This window comes from Aspergillus multicolor, assembly GCF_047715735.1.
Source record: "Aspergillus multicolor strain CBS 133.54 unplaced genomic scaffold BDW74scaffold_15, whole genome shotgun sequence".
In the NCBI taxonomy this organism is placed as follows: domain Eukaryota; kingdom Fungi; phylum Ascomycota; class Eurotiomycetes; order Eurotiales; family Aspergillaceae; genus Aspergillus; species Aspergillus multicolor.
In genome coordinates, this window is record NW_027395966.1 from 303,152 (window position 1) to 321,169 (window position 18,018).

At 39.4% G+C, this 18,018-nt stretch overlaps 3 protein-coding genes across 3 annotated transcripts; all 3 read right to left on the minus strand.

Moving 5' to 3' along the window:
- Window positions 1-7,829: 7,829 nt before the first annotated feature.
- Window positions 7,830-9,958, minus strand: BDW74DRAFT_29479 (MFS transporter). The gene is made up of 5 exons (XM_073732441.1): window positions 9,795-9,958; window positions 9,222-9,748; window positions 9,042-9,171; window positions 8,716-8,994; window positions 7,830-8,657 (listed from the first exon to the last, which is right to left on the minus strand). Exons 1-5 carry the CDS (start codon window positions 9,850-9,852, stop codon window positions 8,035-8,037), a joined length of 1,617 nt encoding a protein of 538 aa, XP_073583071.1. The 5' UTR covers window positions 9,853-9,958; the 3' UTR covers window positions 7,830-8,034.
- Window positions 9,959-10,307: 349 nt separating this feature from the next.
- BDW74DRAFT_29477 (uncharacterized protein) lies at window positions 10,308-12,565 on the minus strand (the record flags this gene model as incomplete). The annotated part of the gene is made up of 6 exons (XM_073732440.1): window positions 10,308-10,864; window positions 10,909-11,122; window positions 11,168-11,232; window positions 11,283-11,980; window positions 12,031-12,300; window positions 12,372-12,565. The coding sequence occupies 6 exons, from the start codon at window positions 12,560-12,562 to the stop codon at window positions 10,392-10,394; spliced, it is 1,911 nt and encodes a 636-aa protein (XP_073583072.1). The 3' UTR covers window positions 10,308-10,391.
- Window positions 12,566-12,972: 407 nt separating this feature from the next.
- On the minus strand, window positions 12,973-16,050 carry BDW74DRAFT_154633 (uncharacterized protein). The gene is made up of 6 exons (XM_073724713.1): window positions 15,971-16,050; window positions 14,608-15,920; window positions 14,243-14,558; window positions 13,956-14,186; window positions 13,396-13,896; window positions 12,973-13,333 (listed from the first exon to the last, which is right to left on the minus strand). The coding sequence occupies exons 1-6, from the start codon at window positions 16,032-16,034 to the stop codon at window positions 13,146-13,148; spliced, it is 2,613 nt and encodes an 870-aa protein (XP_073583073.1). The 5' UTR covers window positions 16,035-16,050; the 3' UTR covers window positions 12,973-13,145.
- Window positions 16,051-18,018: the final 1,968 nt, after the last annotated feature.

The following is an 18,018-nucleotide window of genomic DNA, read 5'->3' on the forward strand; positions in this document are numbered from 1 at the left end:
TGCTCTCCTGTTATATAATTATATTTTAATATAGTAAGTTTCCGCGAGAAAAAAGCCACTAGCTTTTATATCTTATTTAAATATAACTAAGTTAATATTTTATAAAGGCTACCTCCTAAGGTATTTATTTTTACCCGTGTAAGTAACTTTTTTATAAAATAGTTTAATCTTACTATTTTCCTAAACTTTTTCTTAAGAAAGTTTACTACCTTACAGGCTGCCAGGGTTATTACTAACCCCTTATTCTTAGCTATCCTCGCGGGACTATTCTTAGGCTTCTTAAGAAGATTTATAAGAACTATTATTACTACTATATAAGTATAAATAAACCTGCAGTACTAATTAATAAACCTAAAAAATATAAGAATATTATATGCTATTTTTAGCATGGGCTACTCCTAAATTATGGCTACTTATAATTTTTTTATCTTAACTTTATTAAGTGTGATAATATACCCTAGGAAGTTAATTTTTTATATAATAAAGCTATATTTACTTTACTTGCAGTATAGCCCTGCCCCGCGAAGCCTTTTAAGCACTTTATAAACATGCTTTTTATAACTATTTATATCTTATAAGAATATAATAATATTATTAATATATATAACTATTATAATATCCAGCAAATCTTAAAAAACCTAGTTTATAAATCCTTAAAATATTACAGGGGTATTTATAAGCCTAAATAATATTATTAAATACTTAAATAATTTATACTTTATATAAAAGGCTGTCTTTTACTTATCCCCTTTTATAATTTAAATTTAATTATAGGCATCCTAAAGATTTAATTAATTATATATAAATCCTCACGCCACTTAATCTCGCGATTATTTTATTAATAAGAAAAAGCGAATAATAGTTCTTTATAAATATAATATTTAGCCCGCGGAAGTCCACGCATATATAAATTTTACTATTTTTTTAGGTATATATAATAGTAATACCCTAGCTAAAGATTTAAATAAATAAATTTATTCCTTTATAAGCATGGTTTATACATACTTACAAATAGCTATAGTCTTTTATAAAGAATAATAATATAAGGGCTTAAATAGCGGCTTCTTGCCTTTCTTAATCTTAATCTTAAGATTAACCTCTTTATAATAAGGTAAAAGTTATTAGGATTTCTCTTTTAAAAAAATAATTACAAGATCCCTGTACTAATTTAGCAGCTTATTACCTAATATAATTTATTTAATCTTTATCGCGCTAATCTAGAAGGGTTATAACTAGTCCTCGTGAACTTTTTTTATAAACTTTTCCGCGAATACCCCTTTAACCTAATAGTCTTGCTTTATAAAGGTTAATTTCTTTAAAGCCTAAACAGTCCGCGGGTTATAAATCTTTAATTATAGCATTCCTAGTGTTATTTATTTTATGTCCGGGGAAATTACTGCAAGCACCCTAAACTTTTTTTAGTTCCTGTGCAAGTCCTAAAGGTTTATATTTACCTTTATAATACCCTTATTCCGCACTTGCCCTTTATTAATAGCACGTGTGAATATCTAGTATAGCAAGATCTTTTATCCTGTTTACTTTATAAAAAAAAGAAACTATATTTACTTTACTTTAATAATTTTATAAGCATTTTATAATTTATAGCTGCCCTGCTAGGTAAGGTAATCTTTACAGGTAAGAATATTTACCTTATAAAAACTTAATTTATTTTTAGCTAAGATTATTTACTAGTAATTATAGTTATTATTATAAGGTTTTTATATTTTTTTTATTCTTTACCTTTCTTTTAAAATATAAATAATCTAGTTTAATATACCTAATTTTCTTGCAGTAGTAATACTAAGGCTCCTACTTTTTTTTTTATAAAAGTAGGCCTCTTAACCTTGTATTTACTTATTTTTTATAAAGATTCCTTGTTCTTGCCTTTTAAAAAGTAATTTAATATTTACAGGTTTTAGATTAGTACTAGTCTAATCTTATAATATAAAAAAAGGCTTAATTAAAGCTTAGTAATAAGGGATACTAATTTTATAAGTATTTTTAAAAGTATAGCTATTTGCGGACCTTTTGCTTTATCACAGGTAAGTATAATTTAAAAAAGATTTATAAAAAATAATATTAGTTTAATTTCCCTGTTTTTCTAGCTTTAACCACTGTTTCCTTTAATATTATAGGTATATATAGTCTAATTTATTCTTAGCTAGTTTTATATATAAAGCCTTACTTTATGTAATATATAATTTATCCACAGGATCTCTTAATTATTTAAGGAGAAACTTATAAAGGTTTATTTATATTAAGTTTTTTAATATTTTAAACTTTATACTTTATAAACCTTGCAGTATTAAATTAAAATAAAGTATTATAAAGTTTAAAACCTTTTTTATAAGAAATTATTAATTTTTTCAAAGGCCTAAACTCTTTTATAAATATATAGTAATTTATATAGCTTTTAATACTATATTAATCCTTTTTAATAGGTAATTATAAAATAAGAATTCTCTTTTTTAAAGGTATAAAAAAAAGTCTAACCCTTCTTGCACATGCCTGCAAGTGGCCTTATTTATAATATATTTTTTATAAAGCTATTAAATTAATTTTACTTATTTTAGTTTCTTTTTTTATAACCTTGCTTACTCGCGAAGTTCTTTTAAAAATAGTTTTTTAAGTAGTTATAAGAGGGATAACTCCCTTTTATATAAAAATATAATAATTTTAAAGTTAAATTTTAATAAGCCTTTATAAATAGCTATAAATAAACCTTTTTATAAGGGATAAACAGGTGCTCCCTAGATAATTTTATAAAAGATTATTTTTAATTATTATAAGGTTAACTAGGTTCGCGGTATAGGTGTAAATTACCCCTTATAAATTAAATATATTAATAAGTATTAAAATTATAAGGTTCTTAGTTTTAAAAGGGGTTTATAAATAGTATAAAAGGGTATAATATACCTAAAAAAATAAGAATAAAAGGGTTTTATAAGTTTTTTTAAAAAATTAGCTTTATTATAAGATTAATACTAAAAATTAAAACTCTTCTTTTATAAAGAACAGGTATTTTTTATATATACTAAGTTAGTATAGGTACTAACTTAGACTATTCATGGAAGATCCTCCGCGGATATCTTTTAAGTTCTTATGGAAGGGCTATATACAATGTCATGGGCCTTACACCTAAAGGCATGTTTACCAGACCTGGTATTATTCAGTAAAAATATAAGTAACTAGCTAACATGGCATGTTATAATAAAAAATAAGCTTAGTATAAATACAAAAGCTATTAATATACTATAAAATTAATTTATATATATATATTTTTAGGCTAGAAAAGCTTGCCTAAAAAAACTTGGGGATATTTATAAAATTATAATAAAATACTAGTAAACTACAAGGATTACTTTAATATTTTAAAAGTATTTATAAAAACCTAAATATTAAGGCATATATGAAAATCCTAAGTAGTTAATAATTACTTACTAACTACTTTATTCTTTTTTAACAAGCATAAAGTCTTATACACCTGTAATTAACCTTCATAACTATATTAGCCCAGAGCTCCTTAATAATAAACTAGGTATTATAAGTATAACTAAAATTAACTGCTTAATAAGTGGTTAAGAACTAATAAGTGCCTTAAGAAGAATAAATTTTAATTTCTCTTACCTAGGTTAAGAGTAACCCTCTTACTACTCCTATTTTAAAGTATATTAATAATTTACCCCAAGTATTCTATAAGTAATATTCATGGCTATGCATATGTTATTACTAGTAGGGGCCAATTACAAGCAAAATTAAAGGTAATAATATATAATATAAGTACTTCTTAAATAGTTAGTAACTAGTTAAATATTAATAATTACTTAAATATAATATATAAAGTTTTAGAAATATAGGGCAAAGTAACCAGTATTTTATTTATTTTTAAATTACCAGGTTAGGAAGTTCCCTATAAAATACTTTAGTATTTATTATTATAAATTTCTAGCCATGTAACTTAAGGCATATTATTATATAGCTGTTAATAAGAGGATATAAAAGTAGATTTAAAAGCATTAAAGTAATATATAATTACTTAAAAAATAATATAAGCAAGAAAAATACTTATAAGTAAATTACTAGCTAGTAAGTAATCTTTAAGTAATTATTAATATACTTTAGTTACTATTAGTTAAAGGTTATATTTTTAGCAGGGTAATGCATGTATAAATTAGATTTTAAATTATAAACCTATTTTTAAAAAATATACTTAAATAATAAGTAACTAAGAATTCTAAGTACTTAATAACTACCTATTAACTACTTATAAAATATAAATAGCATATATACTTTATATATTAAATATATTAATAATACTAGAGAGCCTTTAAGCAAGCACTATTAAATACTTATTTAGGGCTATATTACTTTAAACCTTTAATTCCTTAAGGACCTCTTTAATAATAATACCATACTACTAAGTAAGAAATATGGTTTATTTAAACTAATACATTCGCGGAGGTAGTTTTATAATAAGTAGTTACTAAGTAGTTATAAACTAGTTTTTAATTACTTTATAGCGCAAGATTACCCATAAGGGCCAGGGAAACTAATATATTTAGGCTATAATATTATTTTTAATACTCTAGTACTAGTAAATATAAGATAATATCCTTATATTTTATTTATATTTTATAGGGTTTATAAACATCCTTTACCTTCTTTATTAAAGGCCCCGAAGCGGATCCTTTAACAGGGAAAGGAGGTCATATAAAAGATTAATAATTTAAGTATAATAATAAGTAAGTAATTACTAAGTATTTAATAATTACTTACTAATTTTTAAAGTAAAATTTTTTTAAAGTCCCTAGCTTAAGTATTTTTATTTATAGTTTAATATATTTACTTTAATAAAAATTTATACTAGTTTTTATAATAAGGATTGCATAACTACTATTATTTAAAAGTAATAGTTACTTTTTTATTCTATTAAATAAGATATTAATAAAGTAATCTTCCTGTAAAATATAACCCCTGCTATTAAGGTAAGTAGTTATATACCAGTCCCTAAGTAATTATTAATTACTAAGTATAATATTAGGAATATATTTAGGAATATTACCTAAATTTTAAAAATTTTATAATTTTTTATGATTATAAAAGCTAGATTTAACTACTAGCCTGCTTATACTTTTTAAAGTTAATATATTATATAAATAACTTTAAAATAAGAAAATAAATAAGGTTATATTTGCAACCTTCCTCTTAAATTAAGTAAAGGGTAAGTATTTTTAAGTAATTAACTAGTAGTTAATTACTAATACCTTATAATTATTATACTTTTTTTAAGTTTTTACTAATATAAATAATATAAAGGGCTATTATTTTTTATTTAAGTATATTTTTATACTTTTAAAAAAGGTTTCTGGCTTGCCTATCCTATTTATTTACCTGCATGAGTGTGGCATTTATAGGATTATTATTAACATGGATTTTAAGTAATATAGTGGTAAGTGCTTGCCAAGCAGTTAAATAATACTTATTAATTTTATTAAGCCTTAGGTAGTATTTATTAGAGATTAACCCTAATAAGCACAATATTATATAGTAATTATAATATATTATTATATTTTATAAGGTTTATTTCCAGTGTAATATCCTAAAGGCTATTAAGTTAATAAATAAAGGATTATTATTATAAAGTTAAATAATAAAGTTACTATTATATTAGTTAAAGGCCCAGTATAATAAGATAATAAATTTTATAATAAGTATATTTATTATTTAACTACTTAAAAACTACTTATTAACTTTATTAAAGTATAAATTACCTGTGATATAAAATTAGGCTATTCAAAAAAATAATAATAATTAAGGCAGGACTAAATAAGGCCTGCTTTAAGATTAAGCCTACTTACTTTAATTAGCTTTAAAATTATATTAATATAGTAAAGTAGTCTTACTATAAGGTAAATATTTTAAAAAGGTATTTTACTTTAATTAAAGTACTTGTTAATTACTTAATTTTATATTTACTAATTTATTAATAGTACTGCAAAGCTTAATAAAAAATAATATTAAGTAATATTAAAACTTCCTAAATTTTAATATATATTACTTTTATTAAACCTTAAATATAAAGGCTGCCTATTTTTAAGCTTAATAAAAAAAGTATAAGTACTTACTAAGCACTTGCTAAGTACTAGAGCTTACTTTAATTATAGGTAGTTATAAGTAATAAAGATGTTTTATAAAAGCTAAATTAAATAGCTAATCTAGCTTTAGCTAGTAAATATATTTTATATTATAATATTTTTTTAATATAAAAATATAAAATAAGTTAAGTACTTATTAATTACCTAATAGCTAGCTAATAAGTACTTAAATTTATAATTTTTACCTTTACTTTTTACTAAGTTATCTTAGCTAATAGCTTATTTCTTAATAATTATTATAAAGAGCTTAAGCTTTGCCAGCTTAAGGCAAGTATTAAAAAGTAAGAAAAAAAATATAATATAAGTAACTTAAGAATAAGAGGTTAGAGCTAAAGCTTATAAAAAAGTAAATAAAAATTTAAAAGGTATAAAAAAAGGGGTACTTAAGTAATTAATAAGTAATTAATAAGTACTTTTATAAATATACTATATATTTTCTTAAAATACTTTAATAATTATATATAATAAAAAATAAAAAACCTAAGTAGTTTTTAATTACTTATTAATTACTTAAAGCTTTTTTATTATATATATATATATATACTATATTTATAATACTATCTCCAGCTTACTATCTTCTTTATAAAATATATATATATATATAAATTTTAATTTAAAAAAATATTAATTACTTAATAATTATTTATATATTAGTTATTTACTTATTACCTAAGTACAGGACCTTACTAAGTAGTATTTAAGTAGTTTTTTAGTAGCTGCCTTTTTATTTACCTGGTTTTTAGGCTTCTTAGTTACAGCACGGGGGTGCAGGTCATTATAATTAAATAAGATAAAATAATTATATTTATTAATATTTTTACAGTAGTTAACACGGCTACTATAGGACTTATAAAATATAAAGTATTTTATATAAACTACCTTAGATCTTATGTTAGTAACATAAACCTAAGATTTAAGCAGTTAGTAAGTGGTTAAAAAGCAGTTAAAAAGTACTTATAAAACTATTTTTTAGGGAGGGCAGGAAGGGCTCCAGGGGCATGGTTTAGGCTTATAATAGCCCTAGTAGTAGTATTATTAGAGTTAATACTAATAAATAACTCCTTATATTACTTTAAGTAGTTAGTAATTAGTTATTAAATAGTTAGTAAGTAGTTAGGATATATACTAGCCGCCTTATTAATAATCTCCTGTAAAGCACGGCCCCCAGCATTTTTAACTAGTAGCAAGACATCCTTATATAAAGTAATATAAATACACAGGTTGTTAATAAATTTATAGTTATGCTAAATAATTCCTAAGCAGTTAATAAGTAGCTACTAAGTAATAAAAAAGCAGTTTTATAGTAGCCTTAAAGTAATTAAGATTTTATAAAATATCTTATTATAATAAAAGTAAAGATAGTTATTTTTATCCTAAGCAGTTCTTAAGCAGTTAATAAGTAATTAAAAATATAAAATATAATATAAAAAGACTTATCTTTTTATACTTAGGCAGCTCCAGGCGCCTGGCTTTAACTTTATAAAGGTATTACTGGTATTACTTTTAAATTAATAAATTAGTAATTAAAAAGCGGAAAAAAGTAATTATAATTTAATTTATTTAATAATAATTACTAGATTAATACTGGTAATTATATTTTTAAATTAGAAAATAAATAAATAATAAAGCAAGGGCTTATAACCTAAAAAAAATAAGTTATTAAATAAATATATTAACTAAGTTACCTAACAAGCTAGCTAATTAAGAAACATAAGGCTATACAAACGTGTGGAGAAGCAAAGCAAGAGAAGGTGAATATACTGCCGCTGGGCAGTCATGCTTGACAGATTGTTGATTTTCGAGTTAGGTCTGCGTCCCCATACTCTCCATAAATCTTCGAACCAAGCGCCCTTCGCATCAGTCTGAAGGTATCTGACATCTAACACTCTCCGGACACCTTTTGATTCTCATCACTCACTCCACCTTCCCCTCCAGCGCCAGGCTCAATCCGAGCCTCAGCTTCCCGCTCCCACTCATCCCTCACAAGCATCTGACAAAACGCACTGCGCCCTCTCACCCAAGCCCCTTTCCAAAAAAGCACGTACGGGATGGGCACACAAGCCAGACTCACAAAGCCCACAAGCGAGGTCGCCCAGCCCACACCCAGCGCGCTATACATCGGCTTAGCAGCAACAGGCAGCGCGGCGCCTAGTATACTACGGACGATAACGGAGCTGGCCAATGCACTCGCCGAGTAGATCTTATACGCGTCCGTGACGTAGATGAGCAGAGACGTGAAAATGGACTGGTATCCGAAGCCGAAGAAGAGGCCTGAGAGGACAGGGACGATCCAGTGAATTGAGGGGTTTGCGGTCCAGGCGAGCCAGAAGAGGGAGAGGGTTATGGTGATGCTGCCGAGGCAGGAGATGGGCAGGCGGTGCGTTTCGGGGTTGAATGTTATGGGGATGGAGCAGATTGTGCGTTTACTGTTGTGCTGCGCGGTGGTGTATTTTTTGTCCCAGGCTATGGCGACGAGGGCGGTTGAGGCGGCGCCGATTCCAACTGGAATGCGTGAGTGGATATTATAGTGAGTGGTATGGTGGAAAAGGAAGGATCATACGAGGAAGGAGCGTCAAGGACGTTGTCTGAATACTAAACTCGTAGATCTCGGGGAAGATGATCGGGTAGGCCTGGAAGTAGAAGTAGACGAGGGCGTAGACTAGACCAACATATAGCGAGGTGAAGAGGATGATTGGCTCGAAGATCAGCATATACATCGGTCGGAGGAAGATGGTCTTTAGGTCTTTGTCAAACTTCGATACGGGGGCGGATATTTCTTTTCCAAGCTTCTTGCTCCGTTCGGCGGCGTGGCGCTTCAGGATTACGGGGCCGAATGTCTCTGTTTTCCGGTCAGTCATTGATTTCGACCATAGTAGGTCAGCATACCTGGCATGAAAATGAGTCCGACGAGGGTGACGCCAGCACATATCAAGTCCACCCAGAAGCTCCATCGCCAGCCATACTGAGATACGAAACCGGAAATAATCGGTCCAATAATAGGTCCGAAGCTCGCTACCTGATACAAGTTAGGAAAGAGCGAGAGGTTTATCCACTTGAATAACATACGGCCATGTAAAAAGCCATCGCGATGCCACGCGCCCGAGCCTCAAAGATATCCGCATAAGCGCCCCCGACAACAGTCTGCGGAGCCGCGCCCATACTTCCACAAACAAAGCGAAAGAACAGGAGCAACGGCCAGTTGGGAGCAAGTGCAGAAGCCACGGTAAACAAAAAGAACACAACAAAGCTATACAGCAAAACGGGGCGACGTCCGATGGTTTCGCTCAGAGGGCTCCAGAGCATAGGACCAACGACGTAGCCCAGCAGGAAGATACCAGTGGGCAGGCTGCTCTCGTGCGTGTCTTGTACCCTGAAATCGGCGATGATGTAGGGGACTGCATTGCTGGGGAGCGACGAGGCAAGCGCGCTGTTCATGACGGACAAGAGGGCAAAGACGAAGACGTATATTTTCTTGGAGAAGCGCCATTTGTAGGGATTCTTCTCGGGGCAGTCGTCGAAGGTGACCACGGTAGGGGTGGGAGGAGTCGAGGGCACAGAATTGCAGCGAGTCAAGGCTGAGACTCCGTCGGATTCTGGTCAGGTCAGTATAGATACAACAAATAAGGGTGAGTGGCATACCAGAACGTGCAATTGGTAGCGGCTTCTCCATCCCGACGACTTTGTCCTTTGCAGCCATTGTGCCTCGATCGTGTCTCAATCTTCGTACCTTGTTGCTTGCAGTCGGAGGATTGCGTCTGGAACAGCTCGTCTGTGGTGCGCTTAAATAACAGACTCGAGACTCCACAAAACACCGCCAATTCACTTCAAGTTTGCACCTTGACTCAGAGAAACTCAGAGAAGCGTGTTCGGCCTGGCCAGACCATGCATCATGGTGACTTTGCTTCCAGTCTAGGCTGTCCCCCCAATGGCAGTGAAGTGAATGCAGGCTTGTTGTGCTTGACACCGGCCCCGGTCCCGGCACCGATCGGCCCCGACCAGGACCGGCTCAGGGTCTGACTCGGCCAAGGCAAGCAGCACCACGTAGACGATCCATTGGAGGAAATGCATTTATAATGCAGCTGCCAGCCCTGTGACCGGCGATCCATTGGCCTTTCGGGCTATGGCCAAGGTGTCAAAGCAGGCAACTGCTTTGAAATCGTCAGGAAGCAGGCCTTGAATGGAAAGGATTAACGCATATTTCATGTACTATATTTCATCATTATGATCAAACTGCCGTCAAGTCCGGGACAGGTCTGGAAGAAAGTCGAAAATGTCCGTTTGGCCTTCTTCAAACAGGTCAAATGAATCAGCTATCGGGGCAGTAAGGTTCCAGTTTGGCATGTCGAAGCCCAGAAGCCGTGGTAAGACCGGCTCCGGTCTCGACTCCGGAGGCAAAGAAGCGGTCAGATCGGTTTCGCCTTCCACACGTAGCATGGGGTCTGGCATGCCGGTGGTGAGCTCCGAATGAGGAGTACTGTTTACGTCCGGGGTTCTCGAAGGTTGAGCAGGTGCCTGTCCGTTCTCCGTACTACAAAGGTCCTGTTCTGCAAGAAGCGCTCCGGCGTAGTTGACAAATATCTGGACCGTCCTGTGGATGTCTGGGTACGGCGGTTGTTTGAGATACTCTAGAATCTGTCGAGCGCGCTGTAAAACCAAGCGCCGGTTGATCAATGTAGGGTGCCATCGCGCCACTCTGATGGCGAACGTTGCTGCCGCTGTTAGCATGGTAGACGCCAAAGTTTACGCCACTTACTGATAAAAGCAATGGTCAGAGCTGGGTATGTAGGAGCCCAGACGAGCTGGCATCGGTACGCGGACTCTGTCACCAGGAGCGTCAATTGACTCTCGATCACTTCGACCATCGACTTCCATAGTCCGAGTACGGCATCAGAGTCAACGCCTTGAGCACTTTCAAGCGTCTGTTGGAGTTTCTGTATTCTAGCTATGGCCGCACAGTACGTGAAAACCTAATTGCATCAAAATGGCGTTCTGAAACGAGGAAGATTTCCTACCTTGGCATAGTTGAGCATTAATTTCAGAGACGACCGCTGAAAAGCACCCGGATGGAAGGCATTTTCTAGTACAGTAAGCAAGTGTCTACCGTCTACTGGGTGGAAAACGACTTACGATGGTGCAACTCATCCCATTCCTCGAACCATTGCTGAAGCTTCCGCATAATCGCTGGCACCTCTGTGGATATGATCGTTGAAGCTGCCGAATTCTCTATCACCTGTCGCCCTCTCGTTCGTATTTGATGGTACTCGATGATCGAGACAGTGCGCATGTCACAGTGCAGCGACAAAGGGTAATCGAGGAATCTCCGCAGCTTCGAGATATCGACATCGCCCAGACGTGACTTTCGTCCCGTTCCACTCGCAACGTCCAATTCGAGTGTGGAGGAGATAAGCCATGTCCGTGTCTGCCAAACAAGCTGCCTATCCTCCATCTTCGCCGATAGGTAACTTCTAGGCGGTGCACTCTGAGCCAGTAAGGTGTCAACAGACTTCTCAAGTCCTAGATCCAGGGCTGTGCGTAGAATGAGTGCCGTCGAAAACCAAGTCTTCTCCGAGTACGCAGCAAGCAGAATCATCCCCTGGACCGTCTCCAGTTTAGTCGGTTTCGCAAAGAAAGAGTCCTCCGCAAGCCGCTGAGCTTCATCCTGAAGCACCCGCTGCAAATGGGTATTCCCGCGGAAGTCCGACGCCGCACGACTCGCCAGGTATACAATGACCGTAAAGCAAAAGAGCGATCGCGAGCGAATCGAGTCAAACGTATCTCGGACAGGGTCGAAGAGGGGGATGAAGTTCTTGCTGCAGTTCATGAACCTATCATACTTAGTATACCGTACTCCAGTCCTCTACATAGATCAGCATACCTCTCGTAGATACACCTCGCATCCTCCTCACTAATTATACCCCGCGAAATGATATCGCCCTTCGGATCAGACACGTCCGAATCCCCTAAGAAAATCGGCGAGCACTCTCTCATATTCACAGACATGGAATGCATAACCGACTGCGGCGCAATCATATCCTGCGGGCTGAACTGCTGCAGCTCGAGGTTCTCCAGGTGATTATGGTTGCTCGAGACGGAGATGTTGCTTTGTGGACTTACCGCCAGGCCGGCTGGAAAGCTATTCCGTTGACTATACAGAATCAGTCTCCATAGACCACTTGACAAAGTGGGATGATCCAAGATCCAGGGTGGGGAGCATACCGAGCATTTCCCGCAATCGCATGCCTCCGCCTCTCCGCCGGACGAGACCCCGGCCTGCTGATCGTATCAAGGACGCACTCGTGTTCATACCCGCCAGTGCGACATCGTGAGCAAGGCATGCGGATGCGGGCGTCGCAGCGCACCTTCTGCTGTCTGCATCTCCTGCAGCTTTTGAAGAGTTTCCCGGACATTTTGATCCGGGCTGTCACCTGTGAGTCCCTTGCAGATGGGAGCTCGTGGCTCGGGGATTTACTGGTACGAAGGAATGCCGGGGCCGATCTCACCGCCTGCCCCGCTTTGTTACGACTGGTCGAAGGTGGAAGGTAGCCTGTTCGTATATCCAGTATCTTGGGCGTATTACAGGGGCACTGGCTAATAGGACATGTACGAGTAGATCTTGTGATTTTCAGGCTATGTATGGATGGGTGGGATTGACATATGTGAAGAAATCAATATTGTTGTTGATTCATGAGTGTCTTTGACACTTCTTGGAAAGACAACGAGACCGTAATGAACTATCTGAAGCTGTAGTTAGGCCTCCGGAGGCAAAAACATATATCCAATCTCATGTTGAAGAGGAGTGCAATAATAACAACTAGGATTCGTCTAATGAAGATTCATTCTCAATAGCTATGTTATAAGATTGATAAATTAAACCCATCCATTATATGGTTCCTCCTTGCTGACCATCTGATGATCGGCTCAAAAATTCAACGCCTTCCTAACGCCACGCGCATGGGCAATATCCAAAAGCACCTTGTTCAGACCCTCCCGTCAAAGATAAATATAATCCATCCACTCATTCTCCCGATCCAGGTAGTTCTTAAAGTTCTGCGACATGCTGACGACCTGCCGGAGATGCTCGCCCGTTAGATCAAGGACGCGGTCGGCATCTTCATTCTCTTTGGGATCGCGCTTAGCCTTAGCCTGCGAGCACGCGAGGGCCAGGGCGGTTTGGAATGCTGTATTACAGTGTCAGCGTCATCACAGTCGCCAGATTGGGTTGAATAGGGAGGAAACCAACCATTACGGATCTCATGCCCATTCCAATTCAGAACCTGCAGGGCCGCGGAGTTACGCACAAACTCCCTCGCGGTATCGGAGACCCGGATGCGGATCTTACGGCTGCCATGCTTCTTCGTTGCCTGGTTCTGATCCTCGTTCCGCGTGAGCTGCGTGAAGTGGTTCTCCCAGATCCGCTGCCGCATGTCCTCGTCTAACGGGTCATATCCGATCCGCACGTTAATCCGCGACATAATTGCCCGGTCGAACTGCGTGACGCGGGTTGAAGTCAGGATGAGTATACCTGTGTAGGAGTCCAGGGCGCGGAGGAAGCCGGAGTACTTTGAGCTGGAGCAGGAGCTGGCCTCGAGAAGATCGTCCGTGTGTTCGAGGAGAACGATTGCGTTCCACCGCTTCGTGGTCCGGAAGTAGCCCGTCAGGTTCTTTTCGACGTCGGTGCCGTGGCCGAGATCTGCGGCTGTGATTCGGAGGATGGGGAGAGAGGCATACTCGGCTAGGGATTCTGGTGAGAGGATCAGTACTCTGCAGACGGGACGGGTTCGGGTTGTGTGGGTAAAGTACCAGCAGTGAAAGTCTTGCCCGTTCCTGGCGGGCCGTGAAGGAGCACAGTCTGGGCTTTTCGTTTGCCTCGGACAAAGTCTGACGAGAAGGCTTGGGTCTGTGTGTGGGATCCGCCGTACAGCTCGAAGATGGCCTTGAGTATTTGCTTGTTTTCGTCGGCCTTCATGACCAGCATGTCAATGAGATCCGTCTGGATCGTTGGCTGCTCGAGACGGTCGACCTCGAAGATTTCTGCACCATGGTCAGCAATGCAAACAGCTCAAGAAAAGGGGGAATAATTAACCCACCCCAAATATTGTCTTTCAGAATAGCCCCGTAGACATGCGTTGGGCAGAGCATGTACTGGTGATCCGTCAAGACAGCTGTTTCCTGCAGATTGATCTCGTCGTAGTCGTCGAACTTCCGACGGAGCAGGCCCATGTCCTCCTGCTGCGCTTCCTTCTCATCGCATGTTTGGCACGGACATTTCGGTATCCTGGTATATTCATTTAACTCTACACCATGAACCGAAGCGACCGGATTGAAAACCTCCTTCGAATCCTTCACATTGTCCAAGGTCCATGGTTGGGAGCCATGATCAACGACAGCCCGGGCTTTGTGATACTAGACTCGTTTAGAACGGCAAGATAGTAATGAAAAAAGAGGCACTCACATCCCTGATCCCGTTCATCTTGCTCGGGCCAGTGTACTCGAGCAACGAAGGCCGTTTGACCATGTCCACGAACCGTTTCCCACGGTCAATGAGTTTCTGGCGAAGAGCCTTGTCGTCTTTATCGTCCTGATATTCAACCGGAAAGACAAGCAGCGAGTGGATCTCGCGCTGTCCAGCAAACCCCTCGATGCTGATCTCCTTCACCGAGCGCTTCAGATGGCGGCCATCAAAATTCATATTCCACACATACACCCGGTACGGCGCGAGCGAGCCGTCGTCCGAGTCCCACGAAAACGCGCTGGAGTACCTGCTCGACTCGACCACGTACGCATTGAGCTTCCCGTCCTCGCGCACATAGACATCCGAGCCGGGTTTGAAGAGGTACCACAACGTCCGCAGGGTGATCTTGGGACTGGCATGGCCCAGCATGCGCGGGATGTCCTTTAAGATGCTACTCGTTGCCTGGTCGTCGAGATACTCGAGCAGGATGTCAAGATGCTGGCCGCAGGTCTCGCTGTAAGTTTCATCGTGGGATTCTTTGACGTCCTCGCGGTACTGGCGCAGTCGCTGCTGGATGTGATACAGGTCTCTGAATGGGTAGACGAAGCGGCCGGTCTCAAGACTGTCTTTGATGTCGCTTGCGTTCCATTCCCGGCGCTCAAGGCGGTCCGGGCCCGATGGGAAGGTAATCAGCGCCTTGAGGGCGTTGAGGACGAATGGCGATAGGATGCGGATCACAGGGAGCCCTTCATGGTCGACTCGGTCGCGCAGAGGCGGAGCAGAGTCGGCGTCGCTTCCGCTTAGGCTGTCCTTACAACTAAACTCGCGGTGCTCCTCCAGGACCGATGCCGTATGGTTTGGAAGCCCACGGTCCTTGGTGTTGGGGGCCACGGTCGGTCGGTCCTGGAACGCCTGCTCCGAGTTAAATCTCAGGTCTCCGTCCTTGTCGGAGATCAGGAATTTCGCGACGTAGAGGATGTTGCTCGTCTTGGGCTCAGACTCCGCAGGGGCTTCCTCGTCGGCAGACTTGGCGGGCTGCTCACCAGACTCCTCAGCAGCCTCCTCGCCAGACTTCTCAGTCGACTCTTCAGATTCCTTAGCGGGGTCCTGCTCGGGCTTTTCTGTAGAGGCAGTCTGGTCTGGGTCATTCTTCGTGTCAGCCGCAGTCGAGGCGTCGTTGGGTTGAACAGGTACGTCGATTTTGATGCCATTTGAGGCCGGATCCGGATCCGGGTCCGTTATGGCAGTGGCATCTTTCAGTTGAGTGCCGCTCTCCGTCTCAGCATTTTGCAAGGGTTCAAGTTGGATGGTAGCTTTCCCTGTGGTTAGCTTCGCTCACTGTTGACTTGGTGGGGTACACCACCAGTACCAGTACTTTGCTCCTCCGCATTTTCCATCCGAGCCTGGGTAGTGAGTTCCGACGCCATTCTGGAGGCATGCAACCTCCCAAAGGCAGAAAATAAAACGAAAAGGACATGGTCTGGTTTTAAGTCTCTTCTTCTTCTTGTCGCACAATACGGTAACACGTCACGGTCGGGGTCGAGGTCGGCGCCCGGGCCCTGTGTTGCCGCATGCCTGCAGCGCCAATAGAACGAACCTCCGCCCGCGAGGCTGAAAGTCGTTGATCGCCAAGCGGTGTGGCGCCAATCATACCCCCGGCAGGCTGCAGATTGCCTTCACTGCATATCACCCAAAGGCTGAGATTCAGCTCTCTGCGGGGTCTGCCTGGGCTCAGCCCCCTTCTTGCCCCTCCTCTTCCGCCGAGCCTGGCGCAGTCAGAAGCCTGGGCATTGCAGTGTCAACCAACTGCTTACATGGGTAACACGTACTGCCTTCCGACTTGGTCAGCCTGACTTGACATGAGGCTCTTTCGGACTTGGCAATTCGGAGCAAACGAGCACTGGCGTCTTTCCTCCCGTCCCTATCGTATCCTACTCGCTGATCTCCCCGCTTGGTTCAGGTAGCCCCCTCTATTTCCCCACTTGGTAGACACCCTTTCAGATCCTCCACTGGCCATCTCATCGACCACGGCCATGTGTTTTTCTTAAATTTAATCGTTGTACAGTTCACGCGAAACTGCGGAGGCATGGTTCATGCACTAGGTGTGAAAGGCATGAATTGGGGTTTGAATCTAACGATGGGAGGAGAGTCAAGATGAACCTTGGCGGATAACATACGGATCCTGGAGGGATCATATATGGCAGTGGCAATCCATAGCTAGGCCATGGTCGAGCTGTCAGTGTTAGTATACAAGTAGAGTGAGGTCCGCTCTATACATTACAGGACAGGAGGGACGATAAAACGAATACTACTCAAGTGCTAGATCAACAGAATTTAGCCGCGTGAGAGTCTTGCCTGGCTTGTGTCCATCTGCTCTCCTATCTTCCTAGCAATGCTTGCTGTGACCTTTGAGAAGGTGTCGTTCTAAATTGTCTCAGCCGGTTTGCGGTAGTGCTATAGGCTCTCCATAATGCCATACCTAGTGCGACCCTGGTCGAGCGCAACATCACCACATTTTCAGAAACAAAGAGTGGGGGGAGATAACAGAGACCAAGCCGCGCGGCCAAGAAGACAGCAGCCAGGATGACTTCATACAGACAGGGTTTGGGTGCATGCGCAGCTCTACAGCCTCGTGCCAAGTATGCCGTACCCTGCCAGGTGGTAGTCTAGGACTCGCCGGTCCGTTTAACCATGTCTATGGACTGGGGGCAGGTTATTGGCTGACGGGACAGGAGCATTGCGAATCTAATAGGCTAAAGGATAGCTACGATGGGCAAGTACGGGAGAAGAACTTCATGAGTTGCTAAGACTCAGTTGGGTACGGAAGGGGGAGAGTGTCCTATATTGGGTGAAAGGGAATCCTCGACATGTCTGAGCGATAGGATTACATCCAGGGCTGACTACCAAAGCATATATGGGAGCGAGTTTATAAAGCAGCTTTCATTTTGATACCAGGGTATGACTATACATTGAGATACTCACATGGCCATAAGGTAATACTGTAGATATTCTGGTTCTATAATTCAATATCAGCTGGATTTAGTATCGGCAGACAGCTCTTTGTTGTCTTATGCCGGCCGAGCCTTGTACAAAGACACCCTGCCATGGCCCGAACTTAGGGCTAGGTCTAGGTCGAAGTCCATTCCTCCCACGCAAATACAGAAACAACAGCTTTGCGGGACGTACCGACAATAATACTGGCCATGGTCAGGAGCGAGAATACGATAAAGACCCCTCAGGCTCTCGTGGTCCATCATCTTACACACGATCACCCAAATATACGCTAGAGATACGCTAAAATGCGCAGAAAATAAAAAAAAATACGAAAAAAAAAAAAAAAAAAAAAAAAAAAAAAAAAACAGCTCCATGGAAGGCACAGATGGGATCCCTGGCCATGGCTCGGCACAGGGC